This window comes from Sparus aurata, chromosome 8, assembly GCF_900880675.1.
Source record: "Sparus aurata chromosome 8, fSpaAur1.1, whole genome shotgun sequence".
NCBI lineage: Eukaryota > Metazoa > Chordata > Actinopteri > Spariformes > Sparidae > Sparus > Sparus aurata.
This window is the reverse complement of record NC_044194.1, coordinates 6,066,281-6,090,851: the sequence shown is the minus strand read 5'-3', so window position 1 is coordinate 6,090,851 and position 24,571 is coordinate 6,066,281. Positions and strand designations below refer to the sequence as shown.

General features: G+C 42.3%; 2 protein-coding genes across 3 annotated transcripts in view; both read left to right on the top strand.

Annotated features, from left to right (window-relative positions):
* Nucleotides 1-635: 635 nt before the first annotated feature.
* On the top strand, nt 636-11,351 carry ehf (ets homologous factor). 2 transcript variants are annotated; one of them, XM_030424933.1, is made up of 9 exons: nt 636-654; nt 4,744-4,882; nt 5,310-5,567; nt 6,626-6,670; nt 6,791-6,835; nt 6,957-7,019; nt 7,383-7,427; nt 7,698-7,893; nt 10,630-11,351. In XM_030424933.1, the coding sequence occupies exons 2-9, from the start codon at nt 4,807-4,809 to the stop codon at nt 10,727-10,729; spliced, it is 828 nt and encodes a 275-aa protein (XP_030280793.1). In that variant the 5' UTR covers nt 636-654; nt 4,744-4,806; the 3' UTR covers nt 10,730-11,351. The 2 variants fall into 2 exon arrangements, with proteins under 2 accessions (XP_030280793.1, XP_030280792.1); XM_030424932.1 differs by lacking the exon at nt 636-654 and adding an exon at nt 1,380-1,564.
* A 5,300-nt stretch (nt 11,352-16,651) lies between these two features.
* The window catches only part of pdhx (pyruvate dehydrogenase complex component X), a 31,752-nt gene continuing 23,832 nt past the window's right edge, over nt 16,652-24,571 (top strand). Inside the window, exons 1-3 of the mRNA XM_030426817.1 lie at nt 16,652-16,827; nt 19,594-19,677; nt 22,001-22,101. Of these exons, the coding sequence (XP_030282677.1) occupies nt 16,692-16,827; nt 19,594-19,677; nt 22,001-22,101 (321 nt within the window). The 5' untranslated portion in view covers nt 16,652-16,691. The remainder of the gene's footprint in view (nt 16,828-19,593; nt 19,678-22,000; nt 22,102-24,571) is intronic.

Below are 24,571 nucleotides of genomic sequence, written 5' to 3'. Positions count from 1 at the left end.
CGTCGAGCAAAAAATAGAATGTTTTGAACTCTCTCTGATTGTCATCAGCGTGGGGCAACAACAGTTCAATAAAAAAAAAAAAAAAAACACATTTTTGATACATTTACATCTGCATGTATGTTTGTTTGTCTGGTTTGGATTCTGAAGAAAGGCGTTCTGTGCATTCGGCTGAAACACGGGAAAACAGGACAAACATGTTTTGAGGAATTTGCAAAGGACAAAAAAAAAAGAAAGAAATCACCTTCACATTCGCCGTCTTTATGTGCTGCTGCTGCTGCAGCGCGCCACGGCTCATCTGAGCAGAGGTGCGATTTTATCTTTCGGATAACAGCGGCTTCGCTCAGTGTAACGCGTCGCTTATGGATCCGATTGTCCTCTTCAAAGACGGCTCATCCTGCCGCATGCTGCGCGAACCCTGGCAGGAAAGTAGTTCAGCGTATGTGAGCGATGGGAGAGAATTCAGACGCGATCACAAAGCTTTTGATTACCCACTCCTGCCCTTGTTGTTCGACGCTCGCCGGAATTCTGGGGGCGCGCGCCACCAGTCAGTCTCCAATCAGGCACCTGTGGATCACAGCGTGCCGGCAGAAGCTATTTTAAGAGCTGATCAAAGTTTGATACGACTCTGACGGTGTGAGGTCCTCCATGATGTAGGTGAGGCTAAAGTGAGCCTGGCCTAAATAGTATCCCGTCAAACAGGCGCGCGGATTTAGTTTGCAAATTCAGAGCTGAAACGAGCCTCTGTGTTGACGAAACGAGAGACATTTGTAAATGTGTAACCCGGGTCGCGGCATTTTTTTTTTTTTTTTTTTTTTCTCACAGTCTCTTCAGGCTCACAGTCGCTGATATTTCTCCTCCGTGCGGTTCCAACGACTTTCAAAAGGGAAAGAAAATCCTCTCAGGGCTCCTTCAGCGCCTCGTTCATCATGATGAAATAAGGAAAACAAATGTTGTGCAACATAATGACACAGGGGAAATTTTCTCTAAAGGTTAAACACTATTTTGAGCAACTGTATGAACAATGACTTTCAGCAATTTAACATTCCCTCCATGGGGTTGTGAGTTCGTTTGAATCCACGTCTGTGTGTGTCTGTGTCTGTGTCTCTGTGTGTGTGTGTGTGTGTGTGTGTGTCCTCACAAGTGTGTGCTTTTCTGCTCTAGTGAGCGTGTGTTTGAGAGAGCAAGTGAGATGGAGCAGTGCCAGTGGGGAATATAAAAAGTAATGTTTGGTGTTGTGTGTGTGTGGTAATGTGTGTGTGTGTGTGTGTGTGTGGGTGTGCATTATGCAAATACCTGCCTGGTATGAACCTGGACAGGTAGCCAATTGAAGCTGGATAAGGAAGTTGGGAGGATAAAACACCCATTGTGGAGGAGCAGCACCCAGTGTGTGTCTGCATGCTCTCTGCTGTTAATTCAAAGATTTGGGAAGCTGACGGGACTCACTGTGAACACCCGTCCTCCAGCGGGATTGGAAGCTGTGTTGATCTCTGTTCAGCTGTGTTTTGAGTGGATTCTGCGTGAGACGTCTATCGAGGCCCGGTTTGGACCCCATTCTGCTGTTCTGGTAGGCTGCCATACTGGTGACGGGCAACCAGCTGTGTTTTTCAAAATCTGAGGCCAGTGTGATCGAACTGAGGGCAACTGAATGTGTGTTAATGCTGTTAAATCCTCTCTTGTTTACTAAATGTTAATATATATTTTTAAGATGCTTTATATGGCCTTTTAACCTGTTGTGTTCAGGGTGTCTGCTTAATGGGGGAAAAGAGAGTTTCTCAGGTATAGATAGATTTCTTGTTTCCCCACAGTGGCTTTAGACCTCCAGCTATCTCAGACTTGTTTTGGTGTTGTCGCAACAATCTTCAACCGTAGAGACGTGCCAATGTTAGGATGGTAAAAGTCTGATTGTGTGAAGCAGCATCTGACGTTTTCAAGGAAAAACTAGACACATTAAAGACGGTGACAACTTTGAAGATGTATCCTTGAGTAGAGCAAATTCACCCTCAACTGGGTATTTTCTTTGCCCACATTTACCAGGAGAGCGCCTGGTAAATGTGGTGTGAAGATTCTGCGCGCGGTAGCACGTTTACTTTAATGTGTTCCCGCTGCACTCGCAATTTCTCAGCACACTTTCACACTGTCAACACTGCGCCTCCGCACTCCGTTTCAGGCGATGGTGTCGCAGAGAGGTTGCATATCTAATGCTGTGGAATCAACCTCGGTTACAGCAGGTTGGAGAAGTGGGAAAATAAAGCAAAACTGGAGGGAGCTGAAAGAGAAAAACCTCAAACTGAGTTAGGATCAATGTTGTGATAAAGCCTCTGTGACTTAAATGAAACCCACAGTCAGGAGACAGCTGACTCACTTCTCACTTCGGACTTTGTCTTAGGCTTACTGCGAAGTGATTTTTCCATTATGACTCAGCCAACAGGATTTTGATCACTTACTGTAACTGTGTCTTCAGTTTTTTTTTAAGCTACGTGACTTTGCACTGACACAAACTACTTGCTGCTTTGTTGGTAAGAGACTTGCTTGGCACTTGTAAACAGCAGTGGGGGTTAACACAGCATGGCAGATTGTCAGCCGAGGCACTAATCCACCTTGGCATGAGGGCAAGTTTCACCTATCTGCCGCTCGGGTATCTTAACCTTAGGTTGTTGTGAAGCTGGAGTGCCTGATCTTTTGAGGCGATCCTGCGACCTGGTTCGATGCCACAGGTGTGTTTGGCTGCCAGCGAGGTATTTACAGTAAAAATGTGTCACAGGGCTTGCCGTAAATTTGTTTATAACCTACCATAAAGGTGTAAACCAAGAGCAGATGAAAGGTTGGGTCAGGTTAAAAGTCTGGAGTTATTCAAGTCTCATTCAGAATCGATTTCCATGTAGCTCCCACACAGATACGTAAAACCGGTTATTGGCAGTGAACGGCATCAAACATGACTCAGCTACCGTGCATGTGCAACAGTCCTCAAAACAGTGGAGCCGCTGAAATCCTGCACGCTTTATTTACATGGGATGCAAATACACTCGCAGTTAGGTCTGAAAAATGCCTTCATTCACCTCGATGTAAGGACAGCACTGAAAAGCCTTGAATGCCGGCCGTGAGCGTGAGGAATGAGAAGGGAGCGGAGCGCGCACCAAACGCTCAGTCAGCTCACAGTGGAATAAGCAGTCGTAATTATGTAAAATCAGTGCGGCTAATATGATAACATCAGTAGGTCGAACGGCAGCGGCGCGTTGGTTTCTGTTACTCAAGGCATTTTGAGCGTTTCGCTGAGGCAAAGGCACGACAAGCAGTCCAAAACAAACAGTGTGATTAGCGAACAGGCAAACAGATCAAACGGAGGTTTTACACTCCGAACATGCAAATGAGTTCCCACTAAAACATAAAACCCAAACTGACCCACGTTAATGGAAAAGCTTACACAACCCATAAACTGTACGGACACAGAATTCCTTTGTGCTTCTGTTTTTTTTTTTTTTGTGTGCCCTCCAATGGTTCACCAAGCATGACGAGATAAACAATTTTAGATCTTTAAAACTCAGACATTTATTAATAATCGGTATCTATTTTCTCCGAGCAGCTCCTTAACAGATCACTTTTGCATTAGTAGAAAGAAACGACTCTGTTACGGTGTAATGACAGCAAACAATAAAAGCCAAGGTGATGAGATTATATGGTGCTGGCAGTGGTGAGTAGAGAACACTGAAAGTTTATACTGAGGTAGAAGTACAATTACGCCCATTAAAAATGGCTCAAGTAGAAGTGAAAATGAAACGTCAGTTAAAACGTACCTGGTCAATGAAAATACTCAAAGTACAAGTTGCCTTCCATTTTAAAAGTTTAAAGTTTGAAATGTTTAGTAATCGCAATTGTAAATATGTTATTTTTTAAAGTTGCTATCAGGCTACCTTCAAGTTAACTGCGGTCTAAAGTAGACCAATTTAAGCGCCCAAATGCTCACAGCAACGCTATCGATTAATGTTACACATGAAAAATCAATGAAGCTAATGTGAGTCAGCCAACTGCACTTTCACCCATGTGCAGCTCGCTTCATTGTGCTCAGGGAGGACAGAAAGCGAAGGCCCTTTTCCAGAGGCAAAGCAAGCACTTATTTACAATTTGATCGAAAAAAAAAAAAGTAAATCCAGATGTGAAAGCTGCCTTTGTTTTTTGCTCCATCATCGAAAGAACAGGTGGTGCTTCTTCTTTTTCTTCCATGCAGCTGACAACTCCTCAGCAGTCACGGCAAGTGTAGCAAATTAAAAGGCGCGTTAGTGTATCGAAGAAAAAAAAACTTGAGTAAAGAGTTGAAGCGCTGTTTAAAAGTGTACTCGCATGCTTTTACTCAGCCACCCCCTGTGAGCTGGATTACATGCATGCATTGTTCTCCAGTGAATCCCTCCTTCTGAATCCAATGCAGGAGTGGCGGACTAAACTGCTGTATAGAGAAATTATAACTGAATGTCAGTAAATGAAGAAAAGAAATGTAAAAAATGTCACCCATGACTTCAAAATATCAAAAATAGGGTTGGATTTGATGAAAATGTTAAGAACTGTAGCTTTTAATGAGCATAAACATTCATTTGAATTCAACAAACTTAACTTGTTTGATATATTATTGTAATTCCTGATCATTTTTTTAGGTGTATCCATGGAAATGTGATAAGCATTGCTGCTCTTTGTGTCTCAGGATGCCCTCAGTCCGTAAAAAAAATATGACTTCTTTTTGATTTATCCATACAGTGAATTCCTCCTCTCCTGCCTCAGCCCCTGGGCCATGGTACATCAGCGTGCAGCAGCTTCAATATGAGTATAACTTCATCCACCACCCTGGACAGCCAGCTGACCACAACCTGGGGCCCTGCTAACTCCTACCCTGATGGTGAGGCTCATGACGTAAATCAGCTAATTCAATTGTCTGAATAATATCGTTGAGGAAATATGACATTTTTTTTCTGCTGAAGGAGTCTGATTGCTTTATATTCAGCGATAGAGTTCACCTCTCACTGGTTTTGAGACTGCAGTGTAAAATGAAAATCATTTGACAATTAGCAGCTGATGTATTGCTCACCTATTGAGCCAAAGGGCTTTGAAACACAGGGCATGAATCAGGGATTCCCGACTGAGAAATAGCTCAGCAGCTCTTTGAGTAAACTGCTCTGCAGATTAATTATTGACAAATACCTTCAGTAGAGGAATTCATGTTTCCCTCATCAGAAGCGCGTTCATTGACAAACAGAGTTAATTCACTGATGCCGAGTGCGGTTTTTACAATGTTTTCATACGCAATCATTGACGTCTGTCCCCAGTTCCGATGGTGATGTCTGGTTACACGAGCCGCCTGTGGCCTCGTGACTCCCAGCCTCAGTTCTGGACTAAGTACCAGGTGTGGGAGTGGCTGCAGCAGGTCATGGACATGCACCAGATCGATGCCTCCAGCATTCCCTTCCAAAACTTTGACATGGACGGCCATCAGCTCTGTAGCCTGAGCTACCAGGACTTCATCCGTGCTGCCGGCAGCGTGGGACACATTCTCTACCACAGCATCACAGAGCTCAAGTGGGGCGGTGCGTCTGAAAGTCTGAGAGGGGATTGAAGGGGGGGGAGGGTTGATTAGTCTCAATAAAAGAGAAGCTGGCTGATTTGAGTGCGTCTGGAATGGATTCTCGCTGAAGTGTTGTTGAGGAGGGATCACAGAGCCGGTCAGGGGTCACACCGCATGGTGCTGTGGAGGGAGGCGAGCGGCTGCTCAAAGCGAAGGAGATGATGGATTTGTTGTTTGCTCTTGGTAGAGCGGGTCTCTTAACAAAGCACAGAGGGGATGTAGCTGAGAAACTATCTATTTTTTTGATCAGAGTCTGAGGGGTTGTTGTCAGAGGCTCCTCACTTCGAACCATTACTTTTAAACGAAAGAAACTTGAAGAAATACACGATGCATGGTGTTCCTGTGCTACAGTATGTGGTCGCTGGCATCTCAACACAAAAGTGGCGACGGGAAAACCAAGCACAACAGGTTTAACCTCCATTCAATACGCCAAAGATAACCATACCCGAGCACAGCGCCGCTATTGTTCTTACTTGCTCCTAAGAAAAAAAAAACAGCTTTGTTTTACTGGGACAAGGTGTTACATTTTCAGGTATCAAATAATATAGTCACCTGTTTGTGATAGCTATGGATAATCGGCAGAAAAAAGACCATTGGGGAATTGTTTGTGTCAGCGGTTATCAAGTTTTGATTTAATTGCACATGTTGCTTCCTGTTGAAAATTGGCAACAACAAAAAAGACAGTAGGTAATCATTCGGCCAATCTTTTTACTCCTTTTACCTTCCACTGTTATAAAAATAGTAAATGTTTCGGCTTTGCTGGCACCGAAAACAGCACCGTCCTGATTATGAGCTATAAAACAGGATCTGCGCATGTGTTACAACGATCCTTTTCACCCTCAAACGTGCAATTTGTGGCTCTAAAGATGCTTTGAATATTGCGGGCAAGGGTTAGCTCCATAGCTGTTTGATGTCTCATCATGGATGTGAAAGTGAACGATCAATCTGCAAATATTACGAACAGATTTCGCTGATTTGTGACGATAATTTACTTCCTTTTTCCGTCTCACCCCTGCGCAGGGCAGTACCATGTGGATATAGGGCAACTGGAGCTCAAGCCAGAATGTAAGAATCTCCCAATCGAAACAAAACAAAAAAATAACAAAGCTAACACCGTCAGTCTCGGCCACGGTTGTTCAGATAAATCACACTTATCGCTGTGTCCTTTCGCTTCCCTCTTTGCAGTAGACTTCTCCTGCCCATTTCCGGATGTCAGCTACTCACCTGGAGGTACTGTAAGCAAACAATCTGCCGCGTTGTTTCTATCACAGCTCAATTAAAAAAAATCGATTCATGTCTCAGAAATGACTGAAATGTTAACTTTGATTATTTTTCTCCTTCTTTAACTCAGAAATCTACGATTCCTCGATCCACCCCCTCGCACCTGTTGCCTCTCCGACCCCTTCTAGCCCTGGTGAGGAATTCATAACATGCGCAACACAACACGATCGCACTTTCTGGATTTTAATTGGGCCCCGAATAGTTATTTAAAGTTAATGTTACTTTAGTGAATAGTTAATTAATTGTTAACAAAGATAGTGAAATGCTATATTAAACATTTACTGAGCAACTGTTCATTGTAAGGCTGCGAGTGATGTTGGGTTAGTAACCAACAATCACTGTTTGCTAAATCTGAATTGATCATTTGTTAATGTTGGTTATGATGATTGCAACACATTTTAACTTATGTTAGGGTGCCATTTAAAACCAAGTGTTACCTGAAAATGAAATAATATTGATAAAAGTATTCAATAATAATTTGATTTCTCTCTTTTAGATATCAAAAGGACATTCAGTCGTCCTCATCAGGTCAAAAAACACAGTAAGTAAAGTTGACACATGTTTACATATTAGAGGAGCATTTATGTTGTGATATTCATTCATTCAGTCTTTATTTAAATGCCTCATTTTTATAGCAGAATAAATACACATAAAATGATAAACGAGAAAATAAACAACACAACACGGTTAAAAACAATTGCACACATGAGCAGACAACTTTGTAATCAAGATTTTAAACTGACCTTTTGGTACAACTGTGTTACGTTTTTTTACCTGATCCTCCCATTTAAAGTGCTCTCTTTGCTCGCAGACCCGCGGGGGACCCACTTGTGGGAGTTCATCAGGGACATTCTGCTGAACCCAGAGCGAAACCCGGGGCTGATCAAGTGGGAGGATCGGACAGAGGGGGTTTTTCGCTTCCTGAAGTCTGAGGCGGTGGCACAGTTATGGGGCAAGAAGAAGAATAACAGCAGCATGACCTACGAGAAACTAAGTCGGGCGATGAGGTACGTTAACAGCTATCATACACGTGGCTACATAAATACGAAAACCAGAAAGGGAGCTATCAATAACTGGGAAAGCAATTTTTCATCTCCAAAAAGTATTCATTTAAATTGAGATTTGATAACAAAGGCAAGTTCGAGACTTAAGCAATATAAACCCCAACATGTTGAGTAGTTACTAAGGAGCGAGTAAAGAATGAATCAGAAACAACTTGATGGTTAATAAATAGATAGAAATAATTGTGATTCAAGGACACTATAGTAGATAATGATGACCAACTGGAGAACAGAGCAGGAGATACTATGAATCCTTAGGTAACGGTTAGTTCATAAATGTCTGTGAATCGACATGCTGACCTTTCCTCATTCATGAATTGTTCAAGAATAACTTTGAATGATGCCTCTGACATTACTTTGAAGTACACAAAAAGAGTTACTAATGATGAAAAAGTTAGTGATTAATGACTCAGCACTGGTTTTTGCAACTCAGCAGGTGATTCATAGTTCATCAGGAAACAGCTCATGAAGAAAGTAGTTAGTCTGTTGATCTACAGTTATTAACGAGCTATTCGTCACCTAATGATTCGTTACGATAGTATCTCAAGTTTCCCGTCATTATAGTCCACATTAACAACCTACTGACTATCAAGTCATTCCAGTTTTACTCCTTCCTCCCGCATCAGTAGCTGCTCACATTTTTGTGAATCATTTTGTAACGCGCTACCAAGACAATTACGACACTTGGGTGTCTTTGATTTCACTACTGTTCACTGTGTGCAGCAGCGACTGCGGTTGCTAAATGTTATCATGTTGGCTGTTACTCAGCTTCTGTTTTCACTTTACCCTCGGAGGGAGTGAAACCTGGCCGCGGAAAATAAAGTTCCTGCACATTCAGTACAGAATGCATCCTACATGCACAGTTTGGTATCAGCTTATAAAATCTGCGATGTGATGTGATGTGCGAGAAGTTTCACACTGCACCGACTGCAGCGGCTCTGAAATGTGCTTTGAAACAACCCCGCCTCCACGCTTGACACCATCAAAAGTTACACATCAAAACCGGTCAACTACCACTTACAATCACCGATTGCCTAAAATGGAGTCATTCTTGAGCCGCTGCGTGTTTTCTGCTTTACTCCCAAACGGCCTTCTCCTGTGAAAATCTTCCTGGCCCCTGCAACAGTCACAGCTTTACATCCAAATGAGCTCATCAAATGGGCTTAATTTCATTGTGGTGCAAAAACCGCTGGGAACTGCACAAATGTGCCCGAAGGTATTGTCACTGTGACCACAAAGCTGATTTTCTTTTTAGTGTGGTGCAGCGGAAGAATTTGCAGCTTGATGGCATCACCAAACAGACACTCTCTGTTATGAATAACAAAAGCAAAGGAGTAACAACCCGACTAATTCAGTTTCCCTTTCATTTGAGTTTATGGGATTGAACTTGGAGGAAATTTAAAAAAGTATTTGGAGCGGAAAGATATCGGCCGCACGACAGATGAGAGGGGCAACTTTTACCTCTACTGATAAAGTTATCGATCATCCAGTAGATGAACACATTGAATCAAAAAGGTAGAAGAGTAATTGATAGCTCCTCTCTGTTGTAGAGTAATCTGATTAAAAAAAGCAATATGTAGCAGGCCAAACCAATCAGCAGAATAAATGCTGGCGATGAAGTTTCTGCAAACCATATTTGTGTTGAAACCCAACATTTTTTCTCCATTGCAACTTTCTGTTTCTTTAGGCTCAATTATCGATTACATGTTGATACAACACTGAGCTTATATTCTGGCTAAGTTTAGGTACGAAAACAACTTGGTCGGGGTTAGGGAAGCATCGTGCCTTGCCTTAAAATACTTCGATCACCGCAAACATCCGATTTTAGTCTCCACAACTACGGCTGAAAATTGCCCTCAGGTCGCTTTTAAATATCCCCTGGTGTCATTCCTACAGATGTCTGAACTTAGTCTTGAACTGCGGTCATTGGCTTGCCAGCCTTGTCGTCTAACTCTACCGCCGCTCCACTACATTCCTTTATTGAAGTCAGGTCATAAACATAAAAGCCTTCACACATACAAATGTGAACGCCTGGGTTAACGCCTAACCCTAACCCTGATAATCCAACACGCTTCCTTTAACAAATGCATAGTCATACAGTTCAGTTTCGTACTCATGCTCATTGGAAGGGGAACACAACTCATGTATGTCACTGTAGTGGAATAGAAATATTCATTTACGTATGATAACAAACACTCTATAACTGTGTTATTGTCAACAAATCCTATGGAAAAAGCCGAAACCAGCCATGCTGTACTCCATGTTCAACCTGTCTGACAGCACCCTGTCTGTGGCTCCATTGGCTCCTACTGAAGACATAAAAAAAGGCCTTGCTGGAGCGGCTGGATACTTGTTTTTAGCAGACATTATTCTTACTGGAGGAATGAGTGTGTTAGGGACTTTTTCTAGCCAAGGTGTCCGTCCGTGTTTTTATTCCACCAGACACAAATAGTTGTAATTCATCTCATTCGGAGCATATTTATCAGACATGTTCTTTGAGAGGGAAAAAAAAAAAAAGAAAACACTAAAATTGTTGTTATTAATCTGATTCAGACAGTATTCATCCGACATGCCGGCCCTGAAAGAGAATATGACCAGATACAACTCGAGTTTTCAGACTGCATCACAAAAAGTCATTCTGAATTGAGTTTACCAGCCGGTTCTTCTGTCGCTCCGTTGCAGATATTACTACAAAAGAGAGATCCTAGAGCGAGTGGACGGACGCAGACTGGTTTACAAGTTCGGCAGGAACGCGAGAGGATGGAGGGAGTCAGAGAAGTGACGATTTCATTAATTTAATGTGTTTTTTCTTTGAAGTTGTATGCAAATGTCGAGTTTTAACTGTAGTTTTCGATGACTGTTTTTGATAAAGACCTGTTTGAGCTGTTTACACTTTGTTGATAACTGTATCTGTTTGGTTTTTTTTTTTGCTTTTAAACTGTACCCCTTTGTTGTGACACTGCACTGAGACGTTCTTTACCGTGCCTTCGTGCTAATCGAACCTGTGTTTACGTGAAGCCCCGCTAGAGAAGGGGAAAACGAGAAGCTAACATAAGAATCCCGTTTCTCTTACACTGATTTTTTTTTTGCCCAAAGGAGCACATTTTGCATTCAAAACACATGTTGCGGAGAGACGTGGATGTATGGTGAGTGTTTTGACATGTGTACTGTGAAGCGTCCTTTGGGATGGGATGCTCGATCGCTGCAGGAAAACGACGTCAATAATAATAGTAAATAATAAATAAATGCGTTCCATAAGCACCATGCAGCGAGGAATCGAAAGAATACATAAACAAGCAGTAAACTGTGTGTACCTTGTCTTTGCATTCACTGAGCTGTAAAGGAGAAAGTGTGTAAATGTTTGTCCATGTTTGATACAAATAAAGACCATTGTTTTTACTTCATAATGGTCACGTTTCAGAATGCACTTGTGCAGTTTGTGTGAATCAAAAACCGGACACCAGACTTTCACCCGTCATGAGGAGGAGAAAATATTGTTCCGATGGATGTTGCGGCTCTTCTCGCTCAACAGTTTCTGTCCACGGCCTGTGACTAAGATCCCACATTTGACTTTGAATGGCCATCTTACATAGAGACAGTCCAGGTCATCTCTCGTTTTATCACATCGGTGTGAAATGCCGCAGTTAATTGTTCAGCAGTGCGTGCCACGCAGCCGCCGGGCTGGTTCCTGCAGCCCTGCACGACTCGCTCAGATGGCCAAACCAGATAAAAGCAGCGTCGATAAAGGGCTCCTTTCTTTGGGCCTGTGTTTCGCAAGCAAATCCGTGTCTAATCTACACTCCAATGTATCTGCCTTTTATGAGCCTTCTTTACATAGAGTGGCATTGATTGACACCGCGCTCCCGTTGTTATCTTCGCCGATGGCTTCCAAAATTTGCCCACTGCACCGCTGTCTTTCAGCTCAGCCGCTCCCGCTCTCACACTCATCAGCGTCGCTCGCACCAGCGTGATGGAGGAAACGACACCACATGTCATTACCGCGAGCCACATCACAAACAATCTTCTCCCATCAGATCTAATGGAATTTGTAAACAATTAGCAGAGCATTTCCTCCTGCTAGCAGGAAAGCGTCTCTGATTAGAGGACTTCGCTCTAATTTTGTTTTCTATCGACGGCTGGATGGAACACACAGAGCGCTGATGTAACCGGCGACGGCCCCTGATTGGCTCGAGATAATAGCCGCTGATTGCAATATTGTCATATTACATGAAAAGAGCGAGCAAATGCGATTGAGACTTGAAGTGCCATCACATTCCATTGTCAGGGACGATGTGACGCGGCGCTCACGTGCTGCAATCACACGCTGCAGTTTCTCCAGAGCAGCACTTGTGATGAGCCTTAATACGAGTCTTATATTAGCAGAGCATTCAAATTCAAACCCGGCTGCCGTTAACATGTCACTTAATGAAAAGTCATTATAAAAGTCGCCCGTGTTTTCATTCCTTTAACGATGACAGTGACGATGAGTGTAACTGCCACAAACAGATGAGGTAAAGGCATCACGAACAGGATGTGTCAGTTTAGTTGGCCTCACCTGCTCCACTGTGTTTGATAACTGTGCCATTTTACATGAACACTGATGGAGCACAAAGGGATGAACCGGGGGACTAAAGCTAGTTTTCATCTAATGATCAGAGGCAGAGATGGAATGTAACTAAGTACATTAAAGGGATATTCCGGTGTAAGTTTAATCCATGGTCTAACACACCGTGAAACTGTGTTAGACTCCCTCTCGAGAGATCAAGTTAGCAGACCGCTAATTTACGGAGTTATATCAATCTCAGAAACGACCGCACGACAACAATACACTGCAGTAAATGGATCCAAATATAAACCGCCACCAAAAAGCCACAAATAATGCTCAGAACAGCACCAAACTTCAGCAACAGTACAAATAGGGTCTCAGCACATAGTCCGGGGCATCGAACCTCCACTAGCTTAGCTGGATTTCTACTGAAAAGCTGACTAAATTTACCACTCTTCTGCAGCAGCTTCCTGTTGATGGGAAGTCCCGACGAGTCGATTACCGAGTGCAGTAGAGTTCCGCGGCTCATGGATGAAAATGTATGATTATGACTCCGTGGAAAAGCAATCAAAGTTCATATGTGTCTTACCTGCCAGTTTATAACAGTTATTATCGAGAGCGGACAGAGAAAAGAACGGAATTGAGCATTTCTAACCGCACCCCGACCCGGAAGCTGATGGAGGAGAGTTGAAATCTGTTTTTAGCTTCCCAATAGCTTCCCTAGCTAAGCTAGCGAAGGTGAGATGCCCCGGACTATGTGCTGAGACCCTATTTGTACTGTTGCTGAAGTTTGGTGCTGTTCTGAGCATTATTTGTGGCTTTTTGGTGGCGGTTTATATTTGGATCCATTTACTGCAGTGTATTGTTGTCGTGCGGTCGTTTCTGAGGTTGATAAAACTCCTTAAATTAGCGGTCTGCTAACTTGATCTCTCGAGAGGGAGTCTAACACAGTTTCACGGTGTGTTAGACCATGGATTAAACTTACACCGCAATATCCCTTTAAGTCCGGCACTTACATAAAACTTTGAGGTACTTTGATTGAGAATTTTTTATTGTATGCTACGTTATACTTCCATTCCACTTCATTCGGAGGAGAAATATTGCACTTTTTATGCCACTACGTATAACTGACAGTTAGTTCCTCGGCAGACTGCAAAGCATCACAATTTTAAATTATTTTTTTTCACTCTGATCATCAGAAAAGTCCCAAGTCAACATCAAGTATACATGTTGATACATGTTTAATATGCTTTTACTTGTACTTTTGATTCTAAAGTACATTTATTGCCAGATGCTTACTTTTAATACTTAATATGTATCTGACATTTCTTGTCAGATACTTAAAGGCTTTTACTCAAGTACTGTTTGTTTGGGGGACATTTCCAAAGTCAGATTTTAACAGCATGTCTTCACTTTGAGTGTGACTTTTACAACACTTTTTAGATGCATGTGGCCTCCGTTTCACTCGAGCTTTGATGTAACTGAGTGAAGATAAGTGTTCAGTTAGGCAAATCTAACCTCAGCCGCACAAAGAGACAGGAGCTTGATTTTCCTACCGGACCACCGCCCAGTGAATGCAAACCCGGGCTTTTACATGCCCTCGGTGCGTGAGGATCCGTGACGGCCCTCTGACATCTGATTCGAACCAGATACCAGCGGCCTGGAATGATGTCGCATGTCAGGAGTTCTGAGTTTGATTAACTGAGGCCTGTGACCTCAGCGTTTCCAGAGAATTGACTTTAAGTGAGATAAGCCTGTGTATTGTTCTCAGAAATTTGGGAAAGCACCGTTAAACCAGCGCAACAAGTATTAACAACACGGGGTTGTAAGGCACCAGTGGCTGGCACTGATGGCATGAAGGCAAACATGCAACCAGACCGGTTTGTAAACGATCTGGGAAGACGAAAAGCAAAAAGCACAAATGCAGCTGCGAAGAGATATTTGATCCACGAGTCTCACCTTAGTGGTGAGTGTTTTTTGTAGTGCAGACAGCTGTCTGGGAAAATGCACGGGTGAAATCTATTTACCTCCTACACTGTGTTACACCAGGCGACACAGGTGGAACAATGGCTGCCTTTGTTTTGCCGTAAAAAAAAAAAAAAAAAAACAATATGCAATGTCTGTCCCAAGTGCCTTTATCTCTTATTGTCTGAAAATCATTTTTCAGATTTGAATGAGCCATGCACGGGCTATTTTTATTATTTAAAAAGGGAGGACATTAATTCAATCAGATATGTGCTGGAGGAAGAACAGGGAAGTGATGAAAGATATCCAGAGCATGGGCATGAAGAGAGCCAGCTGGGATTTTGTGTCTGTGTCCCGTGCCTGCTCAGTGGGGCTATTGTGTTCTCTCAGCAGATACACAGCCTCAGCTTATCAGCCCTCCTTATCATTTTCTCTTCACACTCTAAAGGACCTGGGAGGCATTCAGCCCAAACTGTGAGTTCCACAGATTAAACCCGCGTCACTAATGCAGCTTTTTTGGAAGGGGGGGGGGGACTGCATCACGGTTCGCTGCCCAGTTAGAACTCACACACATCTTTATGATATTATGAAAGAGAAAGTATCATATGAGACAGGTTGGACTAGAACACTGGCCTGCAGTGTTTATATAAACAACTGACAGTGAGGCTTAGTGTGATTTACAGACACGTCTTGTCTGCATCTTGATGAGGTAGAAACACGCGGAAGTATTCATGACGATGCAGATTTATCTGGTCATGCCGGCCTGTCCTGAAGCCAACTTCCTGCTCAGATTTGTGGATTTACCATTACTGTTTGTTTCCCCGTGTGATTTCCACTAGTTACTGACCCAGTGATTTCCTTGTAAAAAAAAAAAAAAGAAAACACCATCACATAAAACATAAATATACACATATACCTTATATATAAATAAAGGTGCACATGTAAACCGTTATTTTGTTCAATGTGACAATTTTTTTATATACAAATGGGAAGTTAGCAGTTGGTTTTGTTGAATGTTTTATAAGAAAATAAATATAATTTTTTTCACATTTGGTAAAATCATATGTAATTAAGTGAAATCATAATTGCAAACATCACATTTATTTGTAATAAAAAAATAATAGGTCGTCATATCATTAAGGTACATCACGTCACAGTACTTTCACCTCTTGACCTACTTGTATTATTTCCTTCTGATGTTATCTTCTCATATGTTTTCATCAGGGAAGTTTCACATGGGTTTGACATAAACACAATATACAGTTAAAGATATACATATTACATTTGTACAGTTGTGCAGAAGAGGGTTTGCTTTTATTTTATTGTGCTTGAGGAGAAACCTTCGCCCATCCAGACACATTTGTTCCCCCACTTTTTCCCCCATCAAAGTGGAATGAAATCAACATGAATCTGATTTTATTTTGTTTGTACATATTGATGGATTTATTCGCAGGTATAATATGCACAGGCTTAATTCATTCCGGCAATGACACAACAACAACAGCAAGACAGTGTAAGTAAGATATCACAACAATTTTTTAAAATAAGACTAAACAAGACTTGGGAGGATTTTTTATTATTTTTAATTTTTTTAAACACCTTTGCTCTTGAAAATCAAATAAAGGATATCAGAGCCTAATACTTGGATACATTAATGTGAATATGACATTTATATATTACAGATTTTTATCTCAATCTCAATTAAACAAAATATAAAGGAAGTTACTGACACGATTCTGACATTCAAGAATCTGCATGCACTCTAAACAACTGCAATAAAAGTGAAGAAAATGTTTTAATAGTAGTTTAATTATGAGTATCAGCCTCTCTCCACATACAATGCTCTAAAACTAGTTTTATTTTACAAGTTTCAAACACAGAACTACTTTTTTTACAGGAGTATATTGTGTTCTCCCCAGCAGAGGGCAGTAGATGACTCGTCATTGGAGAGCTCGACCAGTTAAACACAACAGAACAGCAGCATGAAGGCCGTCGAAGGACCCAGAGGAGCTGCCTCTGTTTCGCCTGCTCGTTTATCACTAAATAAATCAATATCGCATTTTATGTTCAAAGTAAATACATCGAATCACACCTGATATTTTTTAAAAGTTTTCTGGAGTAGACACTCCCCACAAAATTAATTATAATTTCTAAATCATGCTATCCGTCCTCTCCGCGCTGTTTTACCGTCAGGCATCTGTGTGGACACGTCTCACCGACGGAGGACGAGAACATGGCTGCCTCCTTGCGTCTGGGTCGTCAAGGGATATTATTTGGCCTCAGATTATCACAGTATAGTAAATGTTCCCGGGCCAGACATCCATGGCAGGAGCGCGTCAGGCACTTCTTCCAGTCGCCATGTTTCCTCGGTGAGTGTCGGCGGTTTCAAAGGAGAGCAGCGTTTGTCCTCTTCGTCTCTGCGGGCAGCCGCTGACTTTTTGCTAACATAATATTCAACCTCTAGTCGTTTCATAAGGGTAGTTCGTTAATAGGTTCCATAGCATTGTGTGTAATAACGGTGTTGATAAATAGGAGGACTGCTAAGTCGCATTCCCGCCTGAATATTGCGGGTTCTGTTCGGCCTCAGGTGACCGGAGAGCGACATCCATCAATTTTTGGATTGTGAAGAATCTCCTTTCTTTGACAGCTGTCAGTTTGATGGATGAAGACAATTTGATCCCACCTGTGTACTTGTAACTCTTAAGAACAAACGTGAGATAGAGCAGTTAGATGAAAAAGTCTCTTTCACTGCAGATATTCTGCCTTGTCATTGTAGGAAATTACAGGTTTTACTGACAATGTCAAGATCACTAAAGATGGTTCTGCTCTGAGCAAGTGTCCCAGTAAGACCTGACAGTGAGACTCTGCACCAGGATCAGGACCCTGGAACTGAAGCAGGTTGATTAAAGTCAGATATTATTTATTTTATTATTAACACCAGTGCTTTTCCTACAGTAACAACAAGTCTATTGAATCTAATGGTCTGACTGCTATAGTCTTGTCTAGAATATTTACCAACTCTGTGCTTCTCATTTCATCCATGAGATGGATGATGATGGTTCATTCAGTCACTCCACTTTTGGGAACTTGGGTTGCACATTTAATCAAAAAACTATGCTGCAAAAATCTTAATACCGGGTTCCAGTCTGACTCTTTACACTGGCACGCCTTCATTTTGTCATTTTCGTGCACCGGCACATAATGTAGGTGCACCAATAATGTTTTATTTTTAAATTTTGTAAATTATTACAAACCGGAAAAAAAGGTGCGGAAAAATAATAATTATTTATCTCAGCATGCTGTTTCTGTTGTCTGAAAAAAGCTACAAAAGTCTGATGTGTTTAATGATTATAAATAAATACAATTCTAATTGTGTTGGGGTATTATCAAAAACATTTGATATTACAGATCAACATTAGTGTTAAATCTATAATACAGATCTGTCTGCACACTATATTGGTACCTGCTAAAAAAGTATTGTATATATTTTTTAAAATCTGATCTGCTGAATATCAGGCACACAGTTAGGACCAATGAAAATGTTGAGTTCCACATGGCAGATCTTTGCAGACAGCATTATGATAAAATGACTTTGCATACAAATCTTTCCCCCCCAGATGTCACATCATCAGGATTTGAATAACTTTATCAGTGAAATTGAAAATTATGATGCAAATATGATCATTCCCGCTAATCGCCAGTCACATCGCAACAGTACCATCTGTCAAATAATCCCAATATGATTTTATTTTTATTTTTTTTTTAAACTATATCTTGCACCCCCAGTGTGAGTGGAGAAGGTACATGCACATAAAGGTCTGACTGTTGAGATATTAGCATACTAGCTGCCTGAAGAAACTAAAAGGTGATGCGAGGAGGACGTCCTGCTGAGAGCTATGCAAATGTTTGATATATTATAGATATTGGACTGATGATGTGCAGCTCATGACATCAGGGGTGAACAGATTTATTTTTTACTGCAGACGGTTTGACGTTGCTTTTGTAGGAACCGCGCGAGTGAAACTGATCACAGGATGGAGGCTTAGTGACAGGAGGAATAATTCATTTTAAAAAAGATTCACATTCAAAGATGCTGTTGGACTCAGTTTCAATATGTTTACGAGAAAAGTGTCTGATTTTTCTTTTGCTCCATAGATAGACAGATATATGTGTTTTGCGTTTGATTGTATTTCTTCCTGATACTGAAGGAAAATGTAAAAAGTAAAGTAACGTAAAACCTGAATATATTGCAATAAGCCATTTCCTCAGATACATTCTGTAACATTGTGAAATGTCCAGCAGATGGCAGCAGCACGCAACATGGCGAGAGACCACAAAGTATTCATTTGACTTTTCTTCAATTTCAAATAACTTGGATTATTATCATGTATGAATACATCTCATTATGGACAAAACTGCCAGAAACTGAATGCAGACCACTTTTCAAGATTTTTCATTTTCATTGATAGTATTGAAAGATTAGAATATGCACTTTGGAGACAAATAGTGGTATCTCAAAATTGCTTTTGATCTAATGTTTACTCTTATCATTTGATTTAGTTGAGTTAGTTTAGACAGTAGTAGCACTGTTAATATCGCCTGTACATGCAGCATCTTATAATCTCAAGGAGGTAACTCTGCTGTTTTTATCTGCAGCACTGCAGGCTAGTTGTAGTAAAGCAGTGATGCCGCTTCAGCTCGGATTTGTGCTTTGCCCTCATGACTGGGAGACCCGGTCTCCGGTACTGAACCCTGGCTTTTTGAGGGACTGCGGCTGGTGACAGTCAGGAGGCTTTGAAGATAGCTGAGAAGCCTGCGAGAGTACAAGTGGCTCTGCAGCCTCCAGAGCATTGTCAGCCAGGATCACAATTACATAAGTGACCTGCCAGCCTTCTCCTGTCAGAGCGCCACCGTCTCTTCCTGCTCTCTGCTGCCGAGTCGAATGTGTTGCAGCACCCCGAGGCCTTTTTGCAACCAAGCGCTGCTACTCCTTGTCGTGTTACTTGATTTATTTTGACATCCACATAGCCTCGCTGATGTTGACCTGAAGGTTCTGCATATGATTTCTTTGGAAACATTGCTGCCTAAAGTGCCAAGCCTGATGTGAATCGTGACGTTCTCTTTCTGTCCTGCAGGTGTCAGCGGACTCAAAGTGGAAATGCCCGCTCTCTCTCCCACCATGGAGGAGGGAAACATAGTGAAATGGCTGAAGAAGGAAGGTAAAAGAAACATGTGACACGGGACTTCATATGCCAGCTCTCATTACCACACTTTTCTTCTTCACTTCTTCCAGCTAACCCACTGCCAACGTAAAATACACGTAGTTCTCACAGGAAAACCCTCTGCGTGTGCGCTTCATCAGATCAGAAAGCCGATTTCTTTCTCCCATGATGATTGACCAGCAGTCGCACTAATCATTGACTCGATGACATTACTCCGCTCCGAACGGCTGTGGCCTGAGCTCCAAGAGCGCCCCGAGGGCCTCTGGTGGCTAATTGGCTCGAGGAAACTCAGCAGTCACTATTCATCACTGCTTAGCAACTCTGCTCAGCCAGCCGCCTCAGCCGCAGTCTCATTTATCAGGAGGCAGCGCAGTGAATTCTGATTGGCTGCTGTGTTGCCATGTGCTTCCGTAAGTCGGACTGAGATATGAGCGTATGTGTTCGGGTGCGAAAGGGAGGAGGGAAGAAAAAAAAACATCTCAGTGACAAGAAAAAACACATCTGTGCGGCTGCTGTATCCCACTAAACTGCTCCTAGCTTATAAAAGTGTAATCTTGTGTTTAGATTGTCTTGTTTTTGAATTAGAATTTAGATGAATAAAACAAAACAATGGGTTTTTTTCCACAAAGTTGCCCCTTTTTTAAGTTTCTTCCAAACACATAAATACAGGCGATGCGTGATAATCTGTTCCAGGCCTACATATCTAAGCATTCTGGGTATTTTTTGTTGTTGTTGTTATGTCCGTTGCTCTTCCGGTAGAGCAGAGGTGAAAAGGCTCGGGGGTCGCCTGTTTAATCTTTAATATTGCACATCACACCTAACCCCCGGGGTCATACGGCGTTAAAGCCTCATACAAATCCAATCTCGACTCCAGTACCGCTCGCTCTCGGGGGGGCTTTCCAACGTCAATACTCCCTCTGCTCTTTCAACCTTCCCCTCACCCACCCTGTTTCTCTTTTTTTTCCCTTCCCACACGTCTCTCACCCTAAACACAGCCTACGAACTCACGTCTGTTTCAATTTAGGTGTTAATTCGAGACTTTATATGATGCTTTTGTTTTTTGCCGTCGACATATCTTGATATCACTTACTGCTCGCTACATGCCGAGTATGTACATGTGATGCACCTTCTTGCAGCATTTTTGTCTGCCAGAATATAAGAGATGTGACCAGATGTTAGATCGGGATAACCTTTGACCTGCATCTCATATACCTCGTATCCTCCTCGCATCTCAACACATGTGACATATGTCACAAAAGACGACTCAATCATCCCGCGCCTCCTCTCGACTCTCTCCGTGATTTAGATTTACTGCGAGCGCTGAAGGATAGAAATTAGAAGAAGTTCTGCGAGCTGCAATGTAACCAAAACATTATTTATCTCCAGCGTTAAACTATTGATTTCTAACAAGCATTTGCTCTGCGACTGACAACAATATATTTCATTTCTTCTCTCCTTTTTTGCCCAATGAGACGATAAAGCCGACATGTTGGGGTATTAGATGCACTGAAGGGTTTACCGTTTATTAGAAATATTAATGAAGCAGCGTCTGTAATTTTTTTTGACAAAGGTTAAATGTGTCAAAACATACTATTATAAATGAAGCGTTGTGGTGCTGCGTGCCTCAACGTACAAATCATTTTCTGCAGACTTTAGGGATCAAAAATCAGCATCCAATCATCAGCATCAGCAAAAAATTCAATTTTCAAAACACACAAAATGAATTGTATTTGTTATCATTCAGCCCAATGCCATGAACAGGTGTAGCTCAAAATGGATATGTGAACACGGAGGACCGGGACCAGTGGCTCCTAATTGGCAACCTCTTCCACTGCTAAGCAGATGCTAATATATTCCAGCTCTCTCATGCGGCGGACCAGTGGGAATCTACCGAGATTCTAAGGATAGGCGAAGATCTCCCCTTCTATCAGACACGCTGCGTTTCCATATCTCACATTCTTTCCCATGAAACATTGATTAAGCCCTTCATTTGATATGTAGGCCAAAGCCCAAGCAGACACGTTCTACGGTAACCTTTTTTGTTCCTTCAATGAAATCCTTTCATTTTCACGGCAACTAATTTGTTCCCAGCATGCACAGAGGCCCAGCGAAAGAGCAGTGTTTTTTTTTTTTTTTTTTTTGTACACGCTCCGGATGATTCATGTATTTCCAATCACAGCTGAGATGATTCATTTGCATTATAACTAAGGTCAGAAACCCCTCGTAATGAAAAGATTGTTTAGGAATTACAGGCTCTAAATGTCAAGTGGAAGCTTGTGTTCTATTTAAGGTTCCCTGACGTGTTTCTTTACATTTACAGGTGAGGCGGTGGCAGCAGGCGATGCCCTTTGTGAGATTGAGACTGACAAGGCCGTCGTCGTCATGGAATCTAACGACGATGGTGTCATGGCAAAGATATTGGTAAGTGGGCAAAAAGCAAATATAAACACACATGTAAATCTTCTGCAGGAGATGATTTGATAAGGGAATTTATGTGCAAAGAACAGGAGCACTCGAGCCTTGACTGTGGCTTTGGTGCACTTCCTGTGAATGTCGTGGGTTGACGGAGTATTTAAGTGATGTGTATGCAAGTGTGTGTCTGCCAGGATTTCTGTTCTAATGGCCTTAAACGACGTAAAGTCAGCAACTGCGAATTTGAGATGAGCTTCTATTCATATAGAATAAAGTCCCGCTGATATTTATTTTTAATTAAGGACTCTTCATTGCCGGTGCTAATTGGATACGCTTGTTAAATCTGCTCTTCCTACACACCGACAGCAAAGTGTTGGCGAGGCGTCTTCAGTGACAAATACTTCTCCTTCCACTCCCCCCACTGTGCTGTTTGTCGTTTGAATTTTTAATAGGCTGCAAAGACGGGAGCCATCAGTTGTCTTTCATCATTATTCCACCGCATGTTCGTCCCCCACAACAGAAAGATTAACTTGTTTAATCTTCTTCTGCATACATATGTGGAGTGGGAGGGAGTGGTTGCGGTGTTTCCTCGTAGTTTAAGCAACATTTAGGTTCACTTTTTTCTAGCTTCCCTGTTTTTAAACGCTAAGGGGCTGACTGTGAGGTTTTGCTATGAGTGTTCCCTCGCTCAGTGTCACAAGGAGCGCATTATCTACTAAACAACATGTTCCCCGGCCGTGTAATTTTGGACATGCTCACGTTCCGGTGGAGCCGAGTGGAGCGGGGACTTTAATTAGGCGATGTGTCTGTGTGTGCAACCATAACAACAACAACAACAACAACAACAAAAAATACACGGCCAGTCTGCACCAGCGAATGCCCGTCACAAATGAGCACACAGACACGTTAGCACAAGCTAACAAACAGATATGACAAAAACGAATCAATTCATTATCAGAGGGGTGATTGTCAATTACGAACCCACGGCCTTACATCTATTTTTCACTCGCCTCCATCCTTCCACATTCCCTTACTCCATCCTTGTCTCCCACAGTGGGGATGAGGCAGTTTCCATAGCAACCACCCAAGAATTGGGGGTAGGGGCTTTAGCGCCGAAGCTGGCAGAGAAAGATGGTCTGCATTAGATAAGCCCCCGAGCTCTCCCTCTCTTTCTCTCTGTTAGAGACAGTGTGTGTATAGTTAATAAGAAAAACAGCAGCCCGTGGCAATATTTCAGAGATTTTGTCCCCTCCCCTCTCATGGCATGGCCAATGTGGCATCCACTTTGTCCGGGTCAGAGTGCATTAGCGCTTAGTGGTGGAATCGCAGCTCTCCGAGAGCCCAGTAAGGTTTCTAATTTAGAGGCTACTATAATTGCCTGCCTGTGGCCAAATGCGTGGACAGGCAGCATTAGACGTGGGACGCCACGCCCCACAGGGGTTATTTATGGGGGTCAAGTACTGCTGTGGCCCCATACCAATTTCCAACCGCAGCTCTTAGGGAGGTGAGAGAACAGGGATGAGGAGGTTTGGGGGGTGGAAGCAGCAGCAGTGCCACAAACACAGATTACTGTACCTCATCATGCTCTTACTGTATTGCTCTACCCTGACCCAAGGGCTTCAATCTGAAAATCTGCCCCGGGTACAATCAATCATATCCCTGTAGGAAATGACACGCCTGTTTGGAGATACATACTGAAGGTGCACTTAGATGCTCTGTGTTCAGATATATGTAAAGATGAATCCTGCTGAGCTTGAAACGGAGAATGCAGGTCAAAAAATGTATTGATACAGCAGGTGTGTCAGATGGTGGTTGAATGTGGACGAGTTTGTGATTTGTGATTGCTACAGGAAGAACATGGCGGAAAGGGATGATAGATAGATGTATACATAGATGAAAAATTGATGAAGATATCCAACCCAATCTGTCAGTTTCCCATAGATCACTCCCTTTCCCTTTCCTCCCTTCATCTCCACAAACTGCCATCCAGGGGATCAATTTATCAATTGTTGGTATAAATCACTCTTTAACCATGTAACACCCTTTGGTCAAAATGAGTGAAAACTCTCGGTGTGTTTTGTTTGCTCCAGCATTTCTAATCCACCCATTTCAAAATGAGAGAACGTAGCCTGTAGGCATGTGTCCAAAAGGCTGGACTGTTTTGGTTTAAACTGTATTTTCCTTTGAGAAAGACCAGCAGTGCATTGGGCCAGAAGTGGTTGGGATTAAGGAGACACTTTATTTTTTATGGCATCTGGCCTTCAGAGAAAAGAGTGAGAGCAGAGCAGTAGCAAATACGGTTTCGAAAAAGGAAAAAATGACCTGTGAGAAAGGTTCCCCCGACAGGCTAAACCCAGAATGTGGCGGTTGCATTGTTGGAGCTAAACTAACACGATGCTCAGAAGGAAAAGAGTCGACTCTGGAGCTGCAGCTTGAATTGTGTCTTTGTGTTTTTATGTATGAGATTATATTGTACTGT

What these genes read in the sequence shown, in the direction of transcription:
- ehf (XM_030424933.1), top strand. Translation starts at nt 4,807, where the DNA reads ATGAGTATAACTTCATCCACCACCCTGGACAGCCAGCTGACCACAACC. An exon ending in TGTCAGCTACTCACCTGGAG is followed by an intron (nt 6,836 to 6,956) that starts GTACTGTAAGCA and finishes TCTTTAACTCAG; the next exon opens with AAATCTACGATTCCTCGATC. An exon ending in AAACTAAGTCGGGCGATGAG is followed by an intron (nt 7,894 to 10,629) that starts GTACGTTAACAG and finishes GCTCCGTTGCAG; the next exon opens with ATATTACTACAAAAGAGAGA.